This window comes from Cannabis sativa, chromosome 8 (genome assembly GCF_029168945.1).
Source record: "Cannabis sativa cultivar Pink pepper isolate KNU-18-1 chromosome 8, ASM2916894v1, whole genome shotgun sequence".
In the NCBI taxonomy this organism is placed as follows: domain Eukaryota; kingdom Viridiplantae; phylum Streptophyta; class Magnoliopsida; order Rosales; family Cannabaceae; genus Cannabis; species Cannabis sativa.
In genome coordinates this window covers 46,389,520-46,410,708 of record NC_083608.1, presented here as the reverse complement: position 1 = coordinate 46,410,708, position 21,189 = coordinate 46,389,520, and the positions used below count along the sequence as shown (strand labels likewise).

Genomic DNA, 21,189 nt, shown 5'->3' with positions numbered 1-21,189 from the left:
TATCTATCTCTTGACTCGAAATGAGAGCAGGTTTGAAAAAGGATCTTAGAGTGTCTAGGATTGGGCCCATAATTAAAACTCACAACATTCAAATAAGAGCATAAAATTCTAATATCATCTAAAATTAAACACAAAGATAAATTTAAAACTAGAGAATTATTAAATTTATGAACTAAGCTTTTACAATCGTGTAGAATTGTATATCAACAACATTATATTAGGCTTCGTTATTTTCATATTATTTTATATTTATATTATGTTATTATTCGTTTATTTTTCATATTGATTTTATGAGATTCCGTAAAAATAATTAAAGAAAACTTGTAAAAATGTAAATTATAATCCATCAATATATAAAAAGAACAATTTTAATTAAAAAGCTTTGTAATAAATCTTGGGCCTAATTTATTGGGCTTTTATTTTGGCCCAACAGAAAATTTGAGCGATAAAAGAGAAGAAAATCGAAAAGGAAAAAGAGAGAGAGAGAGAGAGAGAGAGAGAGAGAGAGAGATCGAAGGTAGAAGAAGAAGAAGAAGAATGGGAGATTATCACTACGTGTACAAGGATGTGGAAGGAGCATCCACACAGTGGGATGATATCCAGAGAAAGCTTGGCAATCTCCCGGAGAAGCCACCGGTGTTCAAGCCTCCTGCCTTTGCTCCAGCACCGGACGAAGCTTCTATTCCTAAGGACAAGTCCTGGATCGACCGCAAGACTGAAGACGAGCTTGAAGACCTCGATGATGACCGTGATCTCGATGACGATCGATTCCTCGAAGATTACAGGTTTTATTTTTAATTTTTAATTTAACAATTCAAATAAAATTTTAATGGAAAGTTTTCAACTTTCTCGGATTTAGCTACTGTTTGATATCTTTTGAATTTGAAGTTTTAGATTAGTTATTATATTTTATTTGAGAATTGAAATATGAAAGATGTTTAGAGACTTAAAGACAATTTATGACAATTGATCTGTTTAACTAAAATTAGATGGGTCATTTTAATAGGAAGAAGAGACTAGCACAGCTGAGAGAAGCAGCCAAAGTTGCAAAATTTGGATCAATAATTCCAATTTCAGGATCAGATTTTGTGAGAGAGGTCTCTCAAGCTCCATCTGATGTTTGGGTTGTTGTGATTCTCTACAAAGAAGGGTATTATTTATTCTTCATAGACAAGATGATTTTTCAATTTCTTCCATAACAAATCTCAGTGAAGTTGCTTTCTGATTATAATGTTGTAAATTGGTGTTTATAGGATCCCAGAATGTGGGGTGCTGATGCAATGTTTGGAAGAATTGGCTACAAAATATCCTGCAACTAAATTTTGTAAGATAATATCCACAGATTGCATTCCCAATTACCCAGATATGAATCTTCCCACTCTTCTAGTGTACAACAATAGTGCAGTCAAAGCTAATTATGTAGGCCTTCAACGGTTCGGTAGGAGATGCACACCAGAAGGTACTTTCTAAACCATTTTCATTGACACAATTAGTATTTTCTGGCCTTTCCATATGTTAACTAGCTAAAGTGTTTGGAATATCAGGTGTTGCATTAGTTCTCTGCCAATCAGACCCTGTACTCAATGACGGTCAAAGTGGGAGCGATCAATCGAGAGAAGCTGTTCTTGATGAAGTTCGCCAAAGGTTCATAGAGAAAGTTGTTACACAACATGAAGAAGATGATGATGGATCTTCAAGTGATTAGTTTCTTAGTTTCTTAGGAATTGAGTTTGAATTTCGGAGTTGGCCCCGTTTCTTTGTCCCTACTTGTGATTTGGCTGCTGGTTTTTACCTTTTTTGTTAGTTTTTATGTACTCTAACTAAGATTATTGGTTGTGTGAATTTGAGTCTAAATGCTCACCTCAATTTTTCGTTAATGTTATAAATTAACTTTCATGTACCAAAATTAGACTCACGAATTCAATTCTTCAAAGTCTGTTTACTAAAACAGCATTTTCAAACAATGGAAGAAAAGAATGAAAGTCTCACCAGAACGAAACTCGGCTACTAAGCTGAAATGAATTTCATATTATTGTAAACAGATAAGCAGACAAACCATGTTCTGAGTTTTTCGTGCCATATTATGTTCAACTGAAAAACACTGTTCAATAACATGCTCACAACAAACAGAGTGCAGCAATTTTTCAACTATTTTAAGACGAAATAAAACAGCAACCCATTTCTCTTGCTAAAACAATTGTTGACATCTTAAGATGGAAGTCCTAGACAAAATTTCAGTAAAACAGACTGATGCTACAGTTTCCAGAATCCAAACGGATAATCAAACTTATGGAATGATCCACATACTCATTTAAGGTGTTACAAAAGGATAATCTCAAGAAAGTTATGCTTCAATGACACTTCAAGCGCTTACTTCTGCTGCTTTATCCTTGCTCCCTTTTCTTGTATCATTAGCTTTTTGTTCTTGCATTTCAGCCTTTTTCTGAGCTCGTACTAAAGCTCGTCTAGCACGGGGACGCATTTCCCTTACTGTCCGAGGAGGCATGACATATGGTTCAATGGGTCTATCTCCAAATGGATGTTCGCTTCCTGTAAATATTCTGAGCTTTCTATCTCTATCCTGCAATTACAGAAGCATCTGATGTATGATAAACCAGAGAAAAACATGACCAATTATAGCCAAAAAGAAATAAAAAATACAAAGGCTGAATCCACAAGGGAAAAAAAAAGGTTTTAAGGAAATATAGACTTTTCATCCTCAAAACGTACATCACGTAATTTGTTCCTTGGAAGCATACGAAGCACAGCTTTCCGAATGACTTCTGTCGGGTCTTTGGCCATTTGGTCTTTCAAACTTCTTTCCTTGAGGTGTCCCACATACCTACAAGTCGAACATGGTAAATCATCAAGAAAAAACCAAACAATCGGCTTATTTACAGATATCACACAAATGCATGAATGAATTTATAGCCTATCTTGCTGGACCAATTTAAGAGAATCAATCATTCATTATCAATCCATCATCTATATCCCCCTGTTCATCCTACATACTATAATTATGTATTCATAATCACAATGAATTGATCGTATGTATATTTATTTCCTAATTACTTTTGGAGTGTATATTTCAAACAGTCACTGCACTAATAAAAATGGATATCAACTAAACTAATATCAATATCAGGATGCAGTCTCCCAAATTTAAACAGTGAAGCAATAAATGCTTTTTAGAACATGAATGGAATACTTGCCCAGTATGCCAACGGTAAAACTTATCAGTGAGCTTTCTCCCTGTAACACAGACATCTTTGGCATTGAGCACAATGCACATATCCCCATCATCCCGATTTGGTGCATATGTTGGCTTATCCTTGCCTTGAACCACAGTTGATATTTGAGATGCTAATCTTCCAAGAACCTTTACAAGAGAAAAAAAAAAAGAAAAAAAAAAGAAAAGAAGATATAACACAGGCAAATCAACAGAATCAGCAGTAAAAAAACCAGCTCCACCATCGGATTAAATCTACCCTCTTCCCAGATTAGTCAATGCATCTTATCATTATTGTATTATAAATTCAAAGAACATCAAATTTCACCTAATTTACTTCCAATTTGAAATTCTTAAAAAGAAAAAGAAATACATATGGCACATAAAATACCATGTTAAGACTTAGGATATATAAAAAAAGTGTATCCAAACCTGGCCTTTAGCATCAAACACTCTCCATCTCAGACCATCTAGATCAATACGTCTCAGTCCAGCAAGTGCTTTCTGCATAAATAAAGCACACTTCTAATTATTTAAAAAAGAATCAAACTTGAAACTCAACTTTCCATTACATACTACCAATACGTTATACAAAGTAGAGATCAATTCCACTGAAAAAGCCTCATAAATATTCAGTTAAAATAAAGCTATGATAATAGTAGCTGTAAATAATTGTCAAGACAACCATCTAGAATTGAAAAATCCTTGAAATATGAGACTCAAGCACAATTTGATAAGAAGGGTTTGCAATAGACATGTCAAAGAAGAAAAATGTTCGTTCAGTCAATTTCACAAACAGGTGGTGTGGTCCCAATAATAAGAATTTTTGTAATTGAAATAGCTTCACTAAGAAAAAAAAAAGAGAAAGAAGAAGAAGAAGACATTGCCTTCAAATTTCCACTGAAAGCGGTAGCTGCTTGATTTGCCATTGTCCTCTTCCTCTTGATATTTCGCAACAGATCATCCACCTGACACAAACCAATCTAAAGTTTAGCCAAAAACACAAACACACGTATGTATATATATATATATATGTAAATCCAAATCAAATAGCATTTCCGAAATTAAAATGAGAAAATTTTCCTAACCAGAAAATGTTGGAGGTGTAGTAAAACCCTGAAGCGAGAAGAGGAACACGGTCTGTGAAAGAATGGAAAACCCTCCTATGTTGACTGAGTGATCCGCTGCGACAGTTTCTAGCATAACGGACTTGCAGCCGCAACTTTACGGGCCTTAAAAGATAAAGACCCAAAAGCTAAAACGGGCTACAAGCTCTTTAGGCCCATTATAAAGTCTTAAGTCTTAACAGTAAAAAGTTTGGGAAATTTATATGGTATACTAACTTTTATTATTTTTTTACAAAAATACTGTCAGGCGGTATTTTTTACTTTTTTACTGTATTTTTTTATAAGTTTCATACTGCAGTATACTGTGTTAAGTTTTACTGGTGTTCTACTAGTGTTTTACTAGTGTTCTACTGTTGTTTTAAGTTATACTGCTTTGTGTTTTACTGGTGTTTTATAAAAACACAGTATTTTTGAAAAAAATTCCATGTGACAGTATTTTTGTAAAAGTTAACTAAAATTTCAGTATTTTTGTAAGTTTCCCAAAAGTTTTTTTCTTTTTTTTCGTGTGTGTGTGTGTGAAGTGAAGGAATGAATAGAAGAAATTATTAGAGATGAATAAGTCTCATTTTAAGAAATTATTAGAGATGAATAAGTCTCATTTTGTTTCATTAATTTACAATGGGGTTGTTTCACTTCATAATTTAAAAATTGTTTTCAACTAAAAATAGAAAGCAACTTTTAAAAACTAATAGGGGGTCGTTTTGGGGTTCGGATCCTATTCCCGGTCGGGTTCAAGGTCCAGGACCCCAACCCCGACCCGAACCTTTCGGACCTGGACCTAGATCTCAGACCGTCGTTAGACCCGAACTCGAACCCGAACCTAACCTGAACTGAACTTGGACCCCGAACCCAGACCATGGACCCGAATCATGACCCGAACCCTGAACCCGACCCAGACTAGCTAGGACCCGGACCCCAAAACCAGACCCGGACCCCAGTCCAGGTCTGGGTCCGGGGTCCATACTCGGATTCGGGATCGACTCCAGGTTCAAGTGTGGGTCCGGAGTTAGATAAGTTCATGTCATGATATGGTATAGAATATTAATTTTTTTAAATAAAAAAAATATAAAATAGTTTTAAAAAAACTTGAACCAAATACCATTAAATTTTTAACATGATAAAAAATAGTTTCTACTTTTTCTTTTAAAAACACAATTTTAAAAATTAAAAATTAAAAACACAGCCTCTTAATTTATGCATTTTGTTTGTAATTCGATTTATTTTACATCGTTGGCTCAATGAGTAAATAACTTAGATTCTACAAGATCAAAAATCTTCACAAATCTCTATCTTTTTTCTTTTGTTATATGTGTTATTATTTAGTTTTTTCTTTATAAAAAGAATATATAATTTAATAATAAACATAAAATGATAGAGAAGCATATGTAAGATAAATTGTAAAAGTTTGATTTAAAATAATAAAAAAAAATTGGTGATATATTAAAAAATAAAAATAAACGTAGAAAAGCTATTAAAATTTGATATTGTTATGGACATTTTCAATGTCTTTTGAATGTTGATATAAAGAGTTATGGGCAAAATAGAAAATATTTGATCTTTGCATAAACACAATTCATTGTATCAACAACAAAAAACTACACCAATTCCCTTCAACTCAATTACTATTATTTAATTAGAACGTTTTTGTACACAACATATAGATTTTATTCTTCTTGTGCAGCCTCCTCATTCTTCTGTTCCAAGTTTCTGTAATAATTAGTAACAAAGAATTAAGCATATATATATAAACACTAATATATATAATTTTCAAATTTTGAACATAATGAATATATATGTATATTATAATTTACTTATTATTTTGTTGAGTTTGAGCCTTGATCCAACGAGATAGTTGATAGAGTTGAACAGTCTCATTAGAGAAATGACAAGCAAGAAGGTGGTAATTACGTGGATTTACCATCCATGAAAACCTCATAAACATTGCTGAATACACACACATCACTGCATATATCCACATATACATATCATAGATTCTAATTATATATTATATATAATCATAATTAATCGTGTTTATTATAAATAAATATATAAATAACAGTACCTGCAGTCATGTTGCCAGATATAAGTTCTGGTGGTTTTTTTCTGTCCACAAACGCCTGTGATGATCAATTAATATAGTATAAGATTTCTCTCTAGTACTAACATCATACATATTTTATGAGATTTTTATTTTATTGTGTGAGATGATGATGATATATATATATATATATATATATTACTTACAGCAATTGGAATGCTCCAATTCAAAAGAGGACCCCAAAAGTGAGTTGTCTTAAGACCAACTGGACTGTTCCAAAGGGTTTGAAAGATTTTCATTTTGAAATTAACTTATCAACTCTGAAAATAAGAGCCCCAATTAGTATTTTATCTTAATAAAACATGACATGTTGATCAAAACGACAACAATTAATGCAAAACGACATATTCTGAATCTGATTGATGATATTCTGAAACAAAAAATTAAAAGAAGAAGAAAAAACAGTGGAAATCAGATACATTTACATATGATTCATGTATAATAGAACTAGAAGATGACATAAGTCAAAAACTAAAATATTTTAACAAGAACAATTTGTGTATTACACTTACTAATTAATTTAGGAGAGACTCTGGAAGAAGAAGCTTTGGATTAAGAGCTCAGGTCAGGCCATTGGAATCAGATTCGATGAGCTTTAAGGGCTTCAAAATATGAAGCAAATTTACACAAACTTTTTTTATGGCATAAGCAAACTTGTTTCTGCACTAGTTTCAAAATTTATATATAATATTTACACCAACCAATAGGATCATATTCTTGACTCATAAACAGATTTAAGAAGTAATAGGAATCCGAAGTAATTGGCCAAACTAGGTAGTTAGTTTGTAGATTAGGACAATTTGTCCTCGTCAGCTTATGGTAATAAGAGAAAAATGAACATGGCTGATTTGGACAGGATAGGATTCTTCTGAATATTCTTTTAAAAATCTTCCTCTTATCTAATTGGTCTAAACATTCCCTTTAGTTAGTTTCTCTATTTTATCACTCCTCCATTTAAAAATGCATAACGAAAACTCTATTTTTCAGTCATAGACAAAATTATCACATTTCATCTTATATACAGAAGATATTCTAAAAATTAATACCCTCTTAAATAGTAATAATAATACAAAAAATTCTCTATTTTTTATCATTGAAAGAGAAAGAAATAAGAACCAAAAAAGTTTGAAGCATAACTAAACCTTACCTATTAGTATTCTTGGTGAACTCATGTGATTTTTATTGCCTCTTTACATTGTATTTTAACAAAAAAAAAAGTCTTTCCATTGTAAAATAAAAGTTTGCTATGATGTAATATACAACCACCTCCAACACCAAAAGTTGGAAACAATGAAAGGAAAAAAAATGATAGTTTCTATGATAAGTTATTCATCTAAAGGACAAAATTTCCCATTTGGGCATATTTTAATATTCCAATGGATCACTATGCCAGGTAAGAATCACTTACGGGTGAAAATAATATATTGTATTTTCTATCAAATGGGGTCAACATACAAATAAAAACCTACATTGTATTAAAAAGTAGAATGACATTTTTTTTGTTATGTACAAGGAAAGCTACATTCTTATAAAACTAAACTAATCCTCAAGTAGTAATTTAAATTTAGACTATTTCAGCTGCTATTTGTTCAATATCAACTCCACATGTTTGGGCCATGTATTGAGTTTCCGGACCAAAATGTCAGTATAAGCATCATCTTGCTTCACATTCACATACCCTTTTGTGTTCAGCACCTGTAAAATTTTAAGATCACCACATTTAGATGTCTCATGCACATTTTGAACAGTTACCCTACTCGCGAAAGCCACCGAAAAAGGTAAGTTATCAGTTTCCACAGGTAACAGATATAAGAGAAATTAGGAAGCTCTAAACTGAGAAGGAAAGAGTACAAAACTGTAAGCTTTAAACAGTTTTTTCGAAGAGCTAATAATATCCACTACCATGTCAAAAACATACAGGCATCTTCTTACTGATCAAAGCGTTTCAATGATATTTAAATTGTGAAAATCAGACTAAAATATTTTAAGAACATAAGAAACATACCAGTATCTCATAAAAGAATCTGGCACTTTCTTTCTTGGTTCTTCCATTCAAAACGCGTGATAAGTTAATGACCTCTTCCTTCCCACCATTCTGTTGATTTAGAAAACTTCTATGCAAGTACTTAGTCACTATTCTGTAAATAAAATTAATATGTTGGATACAATTTTGACAGAGATAAGACTAATATGTTGAATATATCGAAGATGGAACTTGAATAATGGCTATCGGAAATACCTTGTTCGCCCGGACCATCCATCTAGAATAAACAAAGAATTCCTCATTAAACAAAATGTGAAATCAAAAGTGACCAACTTATTAGCTCAAATGAAGTAACATAACAAATTTGAAAGGGATGGTTTCTTACGCGATTCATTGTTGTTGTCTGTACATGAATTTGTCACCTGGAAAAAGAGAGAAAGAAGCTATATATGAGGTGCATGTAAGAAACCAAAAAGAAACACTGTCATATTCTAAGCCAAAAATACTAAACACATGCCATTTACAAATCCTGCATTTTGTCCTGACCAGGACTACTCAATAAGAAAATATGTTTAATAAATGTCTAAGACTACTACCTCATCGATCAGATTGAGATCAAGCTCTTCATCCCCCAAAGGGCACGGTGGTAGTTCTTGATCATCTAAAGGGTACGGTGGTAGTTCTTGATCTTCTAAAGGGTGTGGCGGTAGTTCTTGATCTTCTAAAGGGCATCGCGGTAGCTCTTGATCCTCTACGGGGTATGTTAGCTCTTGATCCACTAAAGAACACAGCGGTAGCTCTTGACCCCCTAAAGGGCACGGTTGCTCTTGATCACCTAAAGGGCACGGTTGCTCTTGGTCCGCTAAAGAGCACAGTTCTAAGTAATCTTCCAATGCTTCAGACCTTTCTCTATCATATTTGGGAGTTCCAGGGCTCAATGGGCTCTCAATTGATTTTGTCAATTTTTCACAACTCATTCTGTAGTTGGGAGTTACGGGGCTCGGTGGACACTCAAATGAATTTGTAAATGTAGCACGCTGAACAGGTGTTTCTGGAGCAATGCCTATTTGCTCTGGGTTTGATAAACAAAAAGTTGGTATCTCCGAAATGTTCATTTCTTTTCGAGGTTTGACGGATTTAGCACACTCTACAATCTTCAATTTCTTTGCAGAAAAGAGGGATCTCAGTTCTGATGAAAGACCTGTAAGAAAAAATAATGTTTAGACCATTCACAAGTAATAATCTCAGAAGCAATGGTGAAAATAAACTTACAAGGTAGTAACGGCTCAAAGAAGTTATGGTGGAGAATTTGAGAGGTTTTAGCATTCAAAACAGAAAGGGCCGAATGAGCAGCTTTTATTCGTTTAGAAACCAAATCACTCGCATCTGCTATTCCATCTTTAAGCACCCTGTTTAGTTTTAGCATAGAAAAACAGACAAATCAGTTCTTTAGCCAAGTTCACTGAAATGGATGAAATACATTAAATAGAAAAGGATTGAATAACCAGAGCAGCTCAAACCTTCAATACTAAATAATTTTCAGCGAGTATTTAAGTTTTCGAAGGAAAGACATACAAACAACCGATAATGATTCTGATTGTATTGATATTATTGTGTTTCACTCCCATCTATTACGCAGTAAGCATTATTAGGATAAACCAAAATCACGATTATAAGTATTACGGTATGAAAATATGCAGATTTGGATAACAATTACATACTCGTTAGGGATCACCATCATATCATCAATGAAACATTTTCTTTTACTCGTAGTTCGTGCACGATCTTTACCGGCTGGTGTTGGAATGAGCGTAAACTGTGGGATGGAAGCACCTGCATTAGGAGAAGACTTTCAGCCAAATTTTCTAAAGGGAAAAGTAAAGGAAAAGTACGGTTGTCTGATTATCAGTATTATGTTGAGAAATTTTCACCTGACTCCACTGCAATCTTTACTTTTGGGGTCCTGCTAAGTTTTGTAGCTGATGAACTGCCTTCTCCTTTGCTTCGAGATTTTATATTTTCTAGCATCTCAGTGAGTGTTTGCTCTTCATCATTATGATTCTCTTCAGCAAATGGTTCATCACATTCTTGAGGTTTATTAGACCCAGAGAACATATCAACATCCATGCTTTCTACTTGTGTGTAAGTACTGTTTCGAAGTTTCTCCATTTCAGCTTCTGAAGTGATTGGACCAGGTGCTTGCCCAATAATATCGCATGTTTCACATTCCGGCTGGTCACTTTCTGGAATGATTTTCTCCTGCCCATCAATTTGCAGATCTTCACCGTGTTGTCCAACGTGATCAGTAGATTCTCCCAAACCATTATCTCCAGAGTCCATTAGCTTTTCTATGCTTCCTTCTCCATGCATTGCATCTTTAGTTGATGATGCAATGTTCTCACCATGATCTCCCTCAAATCCACATGATCTCACATGGTTTGCATCATCTTCTTCTAAGTCAAGAAGATTTTCCGTGCATATTCCTTCACGCAATGCATCCTTATATGTTGATGCAATATTCACATCATCATCTCCCTCAATCCCATAAGTTCTCAGAAGATTCACATCATTTTCTCTAAAGAGAAGTTTTTCTGTGCTTATTTCTCCATGCACTGCACCCTGAGACGAAGATGCAATGGTCACATCATAATCTCTCTCAATGTCCCAAAGCTTTTCTGCGGTTGTTTCTCCAAGCTCTGCTGCATCTTGAGATGATGATGCAATGTTCACAACATACTGTTCAATCCCACAAGATCTCACAAGGTTCACATCATCTTCTCCAAAGTCCTCAAGCTTATCTGTGTTTGCTTTTCCATGCATTGCAACCATCGATGATGATGTTACCAGGTTAATCATCTCCTCCAGGTTATGTTCCTCGAATAATGTAACTGCATTTCGAGCTTCTTCTTCAGCTGCATAAAACATTTCAAAGTCCATGCATTCTTCCTGAGAAAACCTGTTTTCTTGAAGTTTCTCCATGCTTGCAGTGAAGCTATCTACAATACGAGATTTTCTTAAATGCATATTCATCTGGAAAGATGACAAAACACTGCAGCAAGAATAAATAAGAAAGTTAAGCATTTAACATATAAAAACACAAATAAAAGAATTAGTAAAAATGATTCTTTCCAAGTTAACATACTCTTCTACCGGAGTGTAGTCAGCAACATAAGAGTTATCATTGCTAGCAGCTTCCTCAGAATGATGCTGCACATACAAATATAATGACATTTCGGCATGTCTTCCATGGAAATTTAACAAAAGAACAAAAAAAACAGACGCACAAATGTTCTAAGATATGTATAGCTTAAGAAAAACAAATGCTTGATGACATACCATGTCTAAAGCATATTGTCTGATGTCGAAATTGTCCAATATGCCATCTGTTTCATACCGAACCAAATTAAGGAAAATAACAAAAGTAGAAGAGAGAGTATTTCAACTGCCAAATTTTAATACCTTTAAGTGTTATCTTTTCTTGGGGGAGCACGTTACCTCTAGCAAATACAAGAAAGACATACATAAGCAACATCATTAAACAAAAACATACAATATTCATTTTTCACATAATTTATAAGCCTCAAAACTTACCCAACACTAGTATCATCAAGGATTTCAATATCAAAAGCATCAAGTGCAAAACTTTCTGGTAGTGTAATTGAGAAACAAGGCGTACGCTCCTGCACGTTCTCAGGCATACGTGTTTTTGTACGAACCACGAAGTCATTGATTCTGATAAGCACCTCTTGGCAATCATCAAACAAGTATTCAACTTTCTTTGAGTATATTCTAACAACACCAAGAAGAAGGTACCCCAACACTCTATATGTAACAAGTTGAAATTCGTCTTGCAAAATCCAATCTACATCAGGAACAAGATGATTAAACAAAGCAAGCCAGAAGAAAACAATAACAACATCTGAAAGGTGTAAAGCAAACCGTACAACCAAATAAGTTAGTGCAATTCTCTGCAACTATTATAGTCATACACATAACAACTGGGTCAACAACAAAATTCAGAGAGCAAAACATTCTCAACAAATGTACTTTCACTTTTCATTTCCCAAACCCTCTTAGCTCAAATGATTAGACATGTGGTTTGTTCCCAAAATGTTTGAGGTTCGAGGTTCGAGTCCCTCTTAGGTAACCTACATAGCAATTGCTATAGTTTCATGGTTCCCAAATTTCGTAGGGTTAGGCGGGATCCTAGTTTCAAAAAAAAAAAAAAACTTTTCATTTCCCATTGTAAAATATTGTTTTCTCAATAGCATCAACTGTCCCACTCAACAGAAAAACACCTTCCAAAAAGGTATTGTCGTTCTCCAACAACACTTCTCATAAGTCATAACCTAGTTCTAACTAAGATAAAGAGGCTAAAGAGAATAACAAGTTAGTGGTTGTTCCATAAATTAACAAAATCAGATGTAGTTTGAAAGAAAAAGAACTAATAATAGTAAATGAAATTGTTGGCAACCTTCGGGTATAAGCTAGTTCCACCATTATAGAGAACACCCAGATAGATAAACGACCTATTTAATAATTTGCATCAAGAAAAACCCATATTGGGGGTAACAAAATGGAGAGAAAAAAACAGGAAGAAATTTCTCAAACCAAGTAACAACATTCATTCAAAATGAATCAATAAACAAAAACAAATACCAAAACACCAAACCCAAAACATTTCCAATAATGGGTTCCAAGAATTAAGGGCAGAAGAAACAAATCCATGTTAGAAATTCAAAAAAAAAAACAAAATTGTTGGAATTTTCGCGCATTCTTTCAAAAACACAACCAAAAGCAATAAAGTCTAATAGAACTCCACAAATGTAAGCTTAGTTTAGAAAATGAGAAATAGTGAAGAGAAAAAGGAGACCAACCAACAGAAGAGGGGATATCAGTTCGTTGGATTAGAGGTTTTTTGAGCCTTTTGTAACAATAAGCGGCAACCCTTATGGCAGCTGAAGGTCCTGACTTTGAGAGAAGGGTTTGTGAGCTGAACATAGCTGGCTTCTTCTTCTTCTTCTTCTCCAGATTGGCCAAAGTTGGTTCTTTTGAGTGCAGAGAACTCTACTAAGCATTCTGCTTAAGAAGAAACGGTCGGCTAGTGTACCCAATAAGACTCGGACCCAAAATGGGAAACAAAACAAAAAATAAATACGAAGTAAATCAGTTACCAATAACAGCAACAATTATAAAGAAATGTTTTTTTTTTAATTACTATTTATTAAAAAAAGGTTCGATTTTTAAAATTATATTCTAGAAAAGTTTATAAAGGTAACACCTTTATAATTATAAATTATTAATATTAATTAATTTTTAGTTTTTAGTTTTGTCAAAATTAATATAGATAAGGACTATTTTCTCGATATTTGAAGGTATACTTTGAGAGATGAGAACTTTTGTTAGCATGATTTTCCATTAAAAAAACAAATGGGTTTTGATTTTTTTTTCCTTAAAACAAAGACATTATTGCTTGAGAAAATTATAATAAATAATTTTTCTTTTTTTGAAATGGAATAGTAAATAAATTTTATGCAAGTAAGAGTTAAGACATCACACTTTTTTGGGTCTTTGCTTGTGATTTAAGATTTATATTAGTGACCTGTCTTATTTTCGTCCTTTGACTATTTTCTAAAATTGCTTAAATTTACTACTCTCATACTTACACCAACATTTTATTGGAAACATTGGGATATTTTCTCATTAAACAAAAATTAGAAGTTTTTCAAACCTGACACTGAATTATACTTATTATGGTTTTAAATGCTCTTGAGCATTTTCATTGCTACAATAAGAAATATTGCATGACTATCATGGTGTTTAGCCAGGTTTTAAACTAAGACGAATCAAATCTATATTTAGAATTCACTAAACAAAATAATTTTCTTCTATGTAATTTTCAAAATACTAGATAACCTTACAAGAAGGGTCCAATTCAATATATTAGCGTCCTATAAAATGTCATATTACTTTTGGTGTAATTTAATTACTGATCTTACTTAATTACTTTAACAATAATTGTAAAAAAATGCTAACCATTAATCAGAGGTGCTAGGCACCACAACACACATAATAGCAAGGCTCATTTTTTATATAAAAAATCACTGTCCACTCCTAAAACCTCATCTCCCATTGATGACATTACTGCTTAATAGTAATGTTATTTTATAAGAACATTATTTTAGGACATTAAGGTATTTAACACTACTATAAGGTAACATCTTATAATTGGTTACCGATTTTTTATAACTTTCAATAAAATAAAATAAATAAAACATAATATTAAATTGCACCAATAATGATATTACATCTCACAAATATGTTAACTATGCACAGTGATGTCTTTTAGCATTTCTTATTTTATAATGCAAGTTATAGTGTAGTGGTAAGAATGCTTTTATTGGAATCTTTCCTTATTTGGGTCAAGGGATAACCTAATTAAGGGAGGATGATATATAAAGTCCCAATAACTGCCACGTGGTCTCCGAAATTGTTTAAGCATAAAATTCAATTTATTGTAAACTTATTTATTTTCAATAAAAATTAGAAATTATATCTTAATCTTGTCATATACTTTGTTCACACATTTATTACATGATTATAAGTTTAATATATACTTATGGTCCTCTCATTAAGGCTATGTTTGGTGGGAGGGAGAAAGAGTAGGATGGATGGAGAGGTTAGAGAGAATAGGGAGTAAGATGGATAGAGAAGATTGTTCTCTCCTTTGTATTGTTTGATATTAGGTGTGAGGTGGGAAGGATGGAGAAAAAATTGATTAATAAAATTACAAAATTATCCTTTTAAAAATAAAATTTTATTATTTTTTTTAAGTGTAGTTATTGCATTGTGCAAAATATATTTTGTCTTGTTCTACAATCCTTTCAAATTTAGAGGAATTAAATTTTGAAAGTTTGGAGGGAGAATGTCTCCCTCCATCTCTCTTCTCCGTCTTGCCAAACAAGTGATTTAGTCTCTCCTTCCACAACTCTCCCTCCACCCCTCTCCATCCACCCATCTCCCCCCTCCTACCAAAAATAGTGTAAGTTAATTAATTGTCAACTGTAACTTTTGTTCTCGGTACTCACTCTCACCAGTCACCATCCACTGTTCTTCTTTTATTTTATTTTTTTGAGTGTAGCGTAATGGTATTTTACAATCAGTTAATAGCTTAATAGCTTCAAAGTCTAGGTTCGAACCCATGACCTCTCCCTTTTTCCCCTCAAAAGTGCTAAGAAAAAAGTGTAGACACACAACACAACACACTACTTTGACCGTAATAATAATAATGACTCAGAAGAGCTATGAAACATCCATGTTCCCTACTAGCCAAAATGCTATGTCCTCATTTCCAATTCAGCTCAATTATGGTCCTCTTAGTAAACATCAAAGCCTTTCAAAATATACACATAAAATGTTTGAACTCATATAGGTAAAAAATAAGAAAAAGAGCAGAAAAGATTAGAATGATACTGAAATCCTAACAGATTATGTTTATCAGAATTTATAGAACAGTTACATTTTCACCCAAGTGTCAAAAGTCTAACTTGTTTCAGAAACAGTTTGGTAATAAGATGAAAGCATTATAGTTAGTTTACTTTCCACTAGCTTTTCATATAGACTATATTAGGAAAGGAAGATCAAGACAGAAGGAAAGGCCTGGGAAATAGATGCTGCAAAGGAACTGCTTGCAGCTTTGTTAGAGCTCACCAGAGAAGAGAAAAAGCCCATGTTTTTTTGCTTAGATGAAGAATTTTATGTTCACTTTTATAGGCCATAAAATTTAGTAACAAGATTGAGGCCCTATGTCTCCGAGGTAAAATGCAGTAGTTTATAGGACTCAAGCCTAGTAACGACATTCGAAAATGCCCGGCATATTTGAATCCTGATTTCTTCTAATGCCTGCTCAAATATTTCACAGTTAATTTGCCTCTGTGGCTATTACGAGCTTTGATCCTCATCTGGAACTAGCTTCTTCACTTTCGCCTCTAAAGCCTTTTCAAAATTACTACGCGATAGTGACAATAGCTGGTTCAGTAGTAATGTCACCCCACATTCCTTCATAAGTGCATACCTGGGCTTGATCCTTTCCTCCAAGCTGTAACCAAAATATTGAGGGAATTTGACAAGCTCTGATTTTGGATACTCCATGGTCAAGTAAAACTTCCACTTTGGTATCAAGTTCTCGTTCAAGCTAAAAGTGTATAATGCTCCATATCTTGAAATCATGGTCCCAACTTCATCCTTGGTGTATCCATTCTCCAAGAAAAACTCTGTGATTGGCTTCAAATTTGCCTCAATACTTAGACCAAAAGTTTGTGGAGCTCGAAGAATAAGGACAGATACATCAACACCTAACGAGCGAAAATACTTGGCAGTAGGCTGTAACTTATCTTCCACGCTATAACTTGTTATATTTGGCCAACGTGTAAGAACTTTACCTATGTTCTCTTTGGATAGGCCAATGTCGTACAGAAAATCTACAGCGGTCTGCATCTTCTGCCTGCTATAAGTGAGCAAAGCTGGAAAACGGTATATCACTTTTGCCCATTGTGTCTTGTCCACCCCCAAACCCTCTAAGAACTTCATGGTGGGTCTAATATTTTCATGGAGACTGATTCCACACAACTGAGGTCTCTTGTGAAGGATGTTGGGAATATCTGATTTTGACACACCAAGATCAAGAAGAAACTCAACTACTGGCTTTATTTTTCCTTCCAAGCTGTAGTATGCGAAAGAGGGAAATCTTCGTGTAATTCCTTTAATCTGATCGAGATCCAAGCCAAGTTCTTGGAGGTATAGGATGTTAGGCCGAAGATTCCCATCTATGTCTATCTCACTCACTCGAGATATGGCTTTCAGCTTCTTACTATTGGCAGATGTAACGGGTGTAACAGGTGTATCGGGTGTATCAGATGGAGAAACAGATGAAACTGGTTTTTCTTTAACAGGTGGGTTTGGAAAGCTTTCAACCACATCTATTATAAGATCCCCATTCTCCTCATGAAGAGTTTCAAGGTAGGGAATAAGAGCCTCCCTGATCTCAAGGGTTGTTAACTCCCTTCCTACAATGTCAACAATGAGAGTTTGTTTTATAAGCAAGGAGCCCCATAATGGATAACAATTTAAATTTATTTAAGAGTTAAAAGAAGTAGTAACATGTTGAAACCCGAACCTACTAGATAGCGAGATTTGTGAACAACATGAAGCCTTGAGATTAGGTGCTCAATAAAGGAGTCTGACTTATTGATGGTTCTTGCAGCAACAACATTACTCAAACCTTGTTTTTTCAAGAACAAGGTTAAGACAGCCTTGGCTTCTTCTTTTTCTGCTGCTAAAAGAGTTGGAGATACCATTTTTAAACTAACCGTACCCTCTATCCCAGAATCTGCTGTAAGAAAGAAACCAATGACTTGGTCAACATTGTCCAAAGAGAGTGCTAAAAAATTCCAGTGAACTGACTTTAATGGAGAGGGTAAAATAACAAGTAAAAGTGTTGTTGTTAAATTAATTGCTCACCAAACTTGGCATGACAGAAGAAGATTTTTCTACTGAAAGCTACTCGAGCCCTGAGAGAAAAAGAGAAAAAGAAAATGAGAGACCATAAATTTTCAACTTAGAAAAGACAAATGAAGAAAAAACAGAACTGTCCCAGCTAGTCTTCACTGGTACTGGTGGGAGGAGTTTGGCACTGAAGCCAGCCAGCTTTCCTATTTCAGCCTATTAATCCTTCCTAGGCTTTGAAAAATTGGATTCTTAAACACTAGAATCCCTACTCCCATCAATCTGTTCCACTTCAACATAATATGAACACAAGGAATAAACATAATCCCTTGTAATATGATATGTAACTACATACTATACTATCCTTATAAACAATAATCCACTTCCAAAACATGTACCAAGCAGCCAACTTCCTATTCAAGCTTACAAAACTCCATGCTTTGACAAATGGGATACTACAATTCAAGCAACCCCTATACCTTTCAATTACCATTCTATTCAACTCCACCACAACACAATAAATAATCCCTGGTACATGAAAAGTGGTGAGCTTAAACCAAAATTCTCAACTATCATTAAAGACCCAGATGAAAAATTTGTTCTAATTTTTTATTCTAACAATCACAACACATTCTATATTAATAAATTTGGGGAGTATGAAATGGAAAAAAAAAAAAAAACAAGGAGAGAAAGACATAAAAAGGGGTACCTTGAAGAGCTGAAACTTCCACCTGGTAAAGGTACTAAGGGGGCAGATCGAACTGCACAGAAATACCTCATTGTCATCTTTGAATTGAGATCAAGAACACAGTTTGAAGCTGTGTTGAGAGCTTGAGACTACGGATATGGTGGTGTGGTTTCTGGTCACTGCCTCAATGCTAAGCCCATTTAGATATTTCAAAATCAGACAACATAGCCACGTGTAAAATTTTCTGTTTTTGTTATTTAAGGAAATATTAAATCCATAGTGACGTGTCATTTTTCTACAACACATTCAGGCGGTTCAATTAAAATCTAGAAATATAGACCACACCTGATTAGTGGGATTTGGGCTTTGGCCCAACCATAAAGCCCAGGTTTAAGGCCCAACTGCTGAACCCTCCTTCCCTGTCAGATCCGAGCAGGGTTTATTGGAAATGTAAAACCCTAAAGATTAATTTTCAGTGAAATGAAACCATTGAAGATCGGACAACCATGGCGATCTCTCTTAGACGCGCGTTCTCAATTAGAAACGTCCTTCTCATTCGGAGCTCCGCTCTTCACAGCCGAGACTTCTCATATTTGATCAGCTCTGACTATGGCGTGTGCAACTCCGAGGCACGTAGGGTTCTTACTCTTCCGGCTATTGATTTCATCAGAGAAAGTCGCAGAGGATTCGCCAAAGGCCGCAAGTCAAGTAATTTTCTAAGAACTGATTGGTTAGGGAAAGCTGTGGACTTTCTTTTTAGGGTATATTATATATGTGATTTTCCAATTGTGTAGAGGATGACTCTGCTGCGAGCTCAGTTGAAGTATTACCAGATATGGGACCAACTATTAAGTCCAATGCAACCTCACAGATGGAAGCGGCCATTGCTGCATTATCAGGGGAGTTAACCAAACTCCGAACTGGAAGGGCATCCGCAGGTGCATTTTCAAATTCATTCATTGGTTCATTTTTCTGTATACAATTCTCGGTTTGTTTGAAATTTCGTTTTGGATCATTTGCATAATGGCAATGCAGGAATGCTCGACCACATTATAGTGGACACTGGTGATGTGAAGTTGCCTTTGAATCAGATAGCTGTCGTTTCAGTTTTAGACTCTAAAACCTTGTCGATTAATCCTTTTGATCCCACTGTAAGAAACTAAGCTCTTTTGAATATGTTTGAGCATGTGGGGGACTTGATACTTAATTGCACCTATAGCAATATGAAACACTAGGCACCTATAGTTAACGTCATTGTTGATTGACTACTTGCTACAGGCTCTGAAAAGCATGGAGAGCGCCATTGTTTCCTCTCCCTTGGGCCTAAATCCTAGGGTGGATGGTGAGCGGCTGATTGCGGTTATTCCTCCGTAAGCACTCGTTTGGCCTTAGTTGATCTGATCATGTCATTAGTTACATAGCTCTTTTTTTAGCTGGTGCAATTTTGTAGTACTTGTTTCATTTAAGCTACATGTGTACTCAATTGATTAAGTGCTCTTTTTCTTCATTTTTTTATGACCAGATTGACAAAAGAGCATATTCAGGTAACACAACACAATATTCCTCTCAACTTTTTTTGTTAACTTTTCTCCCTCATTTTTTGAATTTTCTCACTATTTCTTCAGGCTGTGTGTAAAGTGGTTATGAAGTCTTGTGAAGATGCCCGACAAAGTATAAGAAGGGCTCGTCAAAAGGTAGAGTAATAAATTTTCTGTTTCTATTGGTCTGATCTCCCGTTTACAAATTCCTCATAATCTTTATGAACATCCAAGCCAAAATTATTAAAAAAAAAACAGTTTTTTACTATGTACTTCCTCATAATTTAAGTTTCTTCTTAGTGCTGTATAAAAGATTATTTCATGTCTGCTGGAATTATTCCGAATGCTTCTATGTTTGCTCTAAATGCATTATTGGTCACTCTGCTCATTCAGGCAATGGATACAATAAAGAAATTGCAATCAAGTTACCCCAAAGATGATTTAAAAAGATTGGAGAAAGAGGTGAGCCATAAACAGATTGCTTACTAAAAATTGTATGGAAGTTAGGCTATCCTCCCTTGTCTTTTCTGATTTTTGACTTTTTTCCCAGGTTGAAGAGTTGACCAAAAAGTTCATTAAGACTGCAGAGGACCTATCTAAGGCAAAGGAAAAGGAGATCACAAGCTAAGGTGGCAGTGGTGTGGTGTCATTTGTTTTCTTGTTGCAGAAATAGCCCTACCACATCATTGTTAAAAAGAATCAACCCTTTTTACTGACTGGATTCTTTGATCTGTCACATGTTGTTTACCCAAGTTTTCCGTTGAAATGTTTCCCATATTGGAAATTAGCTTACTGATTCCATATATGAGCTTAAGGTGAATAAGAGTTTTAAAGTTCTACAATTTTGAGTATTTTACAATGACATAATGGTACTTTTCTTGTATTGTAATGCCACCCATTATTATACAGAGCACTTGGCGTTTGTGTATTCTTCTTTGTGACAATCCAATATATAATTTTCCCTATGGCTCACAAGTTTTTTTTTTTTTTGTTATTTTGCTCAACGGTATTTTTGTTGTTA

General features: G+C 34.4%; 6 protein-coding genes across 7 annotated transcripts; 2 read left to right on the top strand and 4 right to left on the bottom strand.

The window, feature by feature from the left end:
- Positions 1 to 438: 438 nt before the first annotated feature.
- LOC115701569 (uncharacterized) lies at positions 439 to 1,906 on the top strand. Its single transcript, XM_030629388.2, has 4 exons — positions 439 to 785; positions 1,007 to 1,150; positions 1,254 to 1,459; positions 1,545 to 1,906. Exons 1-4 carry the CDS (start codon positions 538 to 540, stop codon positions 1,703 to 1,705), a joined length of 759 nt encoding a protein of 252 aa, XP_030485248.1. The 5' UTR covers positions 439 to 537; the 3' UTR covers positions 1,706 to 1,906.
- A 102-nt stretch (positions 1,907 to 2,008) lies between these two features.
- Positions 2,009 to 4,411, bottom strand: LOC115701570 (uncharacterized). Its single transcript, XM_061102087.1, has 6 exons — positions 4,318 to 4,411; positions 4,117 to 4,198; positions 3,662 to 3,733; positions 3,213 to 3,379; positions 2,731 to 2,842; positions 2,009 to 2,581 (listed from the first exon to the last, which is right to left on the bottom strand). Exons 2-6 carry the CDS (start codon positions 4,156 to 4,158, stop codon positions 2,363 to 2,365), a joined length of 612 nt encoding a protein of 203 aa, XP_060958070.1. The 5' UTR covers positions 4,159 to 4,198; positions 4,318 to 4,411; the 3' UTR covers positions 2,009 to 2,362.
- Positions 4,412 to 5,885: 1,474 nt separating this feature from the next.
- On the bottom strand, positions 5,886 to 7,161 carry LOC115700730 (mitochondrial pyruvate carrier 1). The gene is made up of 5 exons (XM_030628362.2): positions 6,967 to 7,161; positions 6,601 to 6,714; positions 6,419 to 6,473; positions 6,168 to 6,318; positions 5,886 to 6,063 (listed from the first exon to the last, which is right to left on the bottom strand). The coding sequence occupies exons 2-5, from the start codon at positions 6,691 to 6,693 to the stop codon at positions 6,021 to 6,023; spliced, it is 342 nt and encodes a 113-aa protein (XP_030484222.1). The 5' UTR covers positions 6,694 to 6,714; positions 6,967 to 7,161; the 3' UTR covers positions 5,886 to 6,020.
- A 631-nt stretch (positions 7,162 to 7,792) lies between these two features.
- On the bottom strand, positions 7,793 to 13,591 carry LOC115699753 (sister chromatid cohesion 1 protein 2). The gene is made up of 13 exons (XM_030627293.2): positions 13,316 to 13,591; positions 12,030 to 12,300; positions 11,898 to 11,935; positions 11,775 to 11,821; positions 11,581 to 11,645; positions 10,370 to 11,487; positions 10,160 to 10,271; positions 9,711 to 9,847; positions 9,035 to 9,639; positions 8,824 to 8,860; positions 8,694 to 8,715; positions 8,460 to 8,592; positions 7,793 to 8,149 (listed from the first exon to the last, which is right to left on the bottom strand). Exons 1-13 carry the CDS (start codon positions 13,437 to 13,439, stop codon positions 8,036 to 8,038), a joined length of 2,823 nt encoding a protein of 940 aa, XP_030483153.2. The 5' UTR covers positions 13,440 to 13,591; the 3' UTR covers positions 7,793 to 8,035.
- A 2,323-nt stretch (positions 13,592 to 15,914) lies between these two features.
- LOC115701365 (transcription termination factor MTERF5, chloroplastic) lies at positions 15,915 to 18,857 on the bottom strand. 2 transcript variants are annotated; one of them, XM_030629144.2, is made up of 4 exons: positions 18,652 to 18,857; positions 17,958 to 18,007; positions 17,614 to 17,829; positions 15,915 to 17,503 (listed from the first exon to the last, which is right to left on the bottom strand). In XM_030629144.2, the coding sequence occupies exons 1-4, from the start codon at positions 18,726 to 18,728 to the stop codon at positions 16,380 to 16,382; spliced, it is 1,467 nt and encodes a 488-aa protein (XP_030485004.1). In that variant the 5' UTR covers positions 18,729 to 18,857; the 3' UTR covers positions 15,915 to 16,379. The 2 variants fall into 2 exon arrangements, with proteins under 2 accessions (XP_030485004.1, XP_030485005.1); XM_030629145.2 differs by having other exon boundaries at positions 17,614 to 17,826; positions 18,652 to 18,856.
- Positions 18,858 to 18,996: 139 nt separating this feature from the next.
- On the top strand, positions 18,997 to 21,133 carry LOC115701367 (uncharacterized). The gene is made up of 8 exons (XM_030629146.2): positions 18,997 to 19,338; positions 19,425 to 19,568; positions 19,666 to 19,781; positions 19,909 to 20,000; positions 20,153 to 20,174; positions 20,256 to 20,324; positions 20,562 to 20,630; positions 20,719 to 21,133. The coding sequence occupies exons 1-8, from the start codon at positions 19,137 to 19,139 to the stop codon at positions 20,794 to 20,796; spliced, it is 792 nt and encodes a 263-aa protein (XP_030485006.2). The 5' UTR covers positions 18,997 to 19,136; the 3' UTR covers positions 20,797 to 21,133.
- Positions 21,134 to 21,189: the final 56 nt, after the last annotated feature.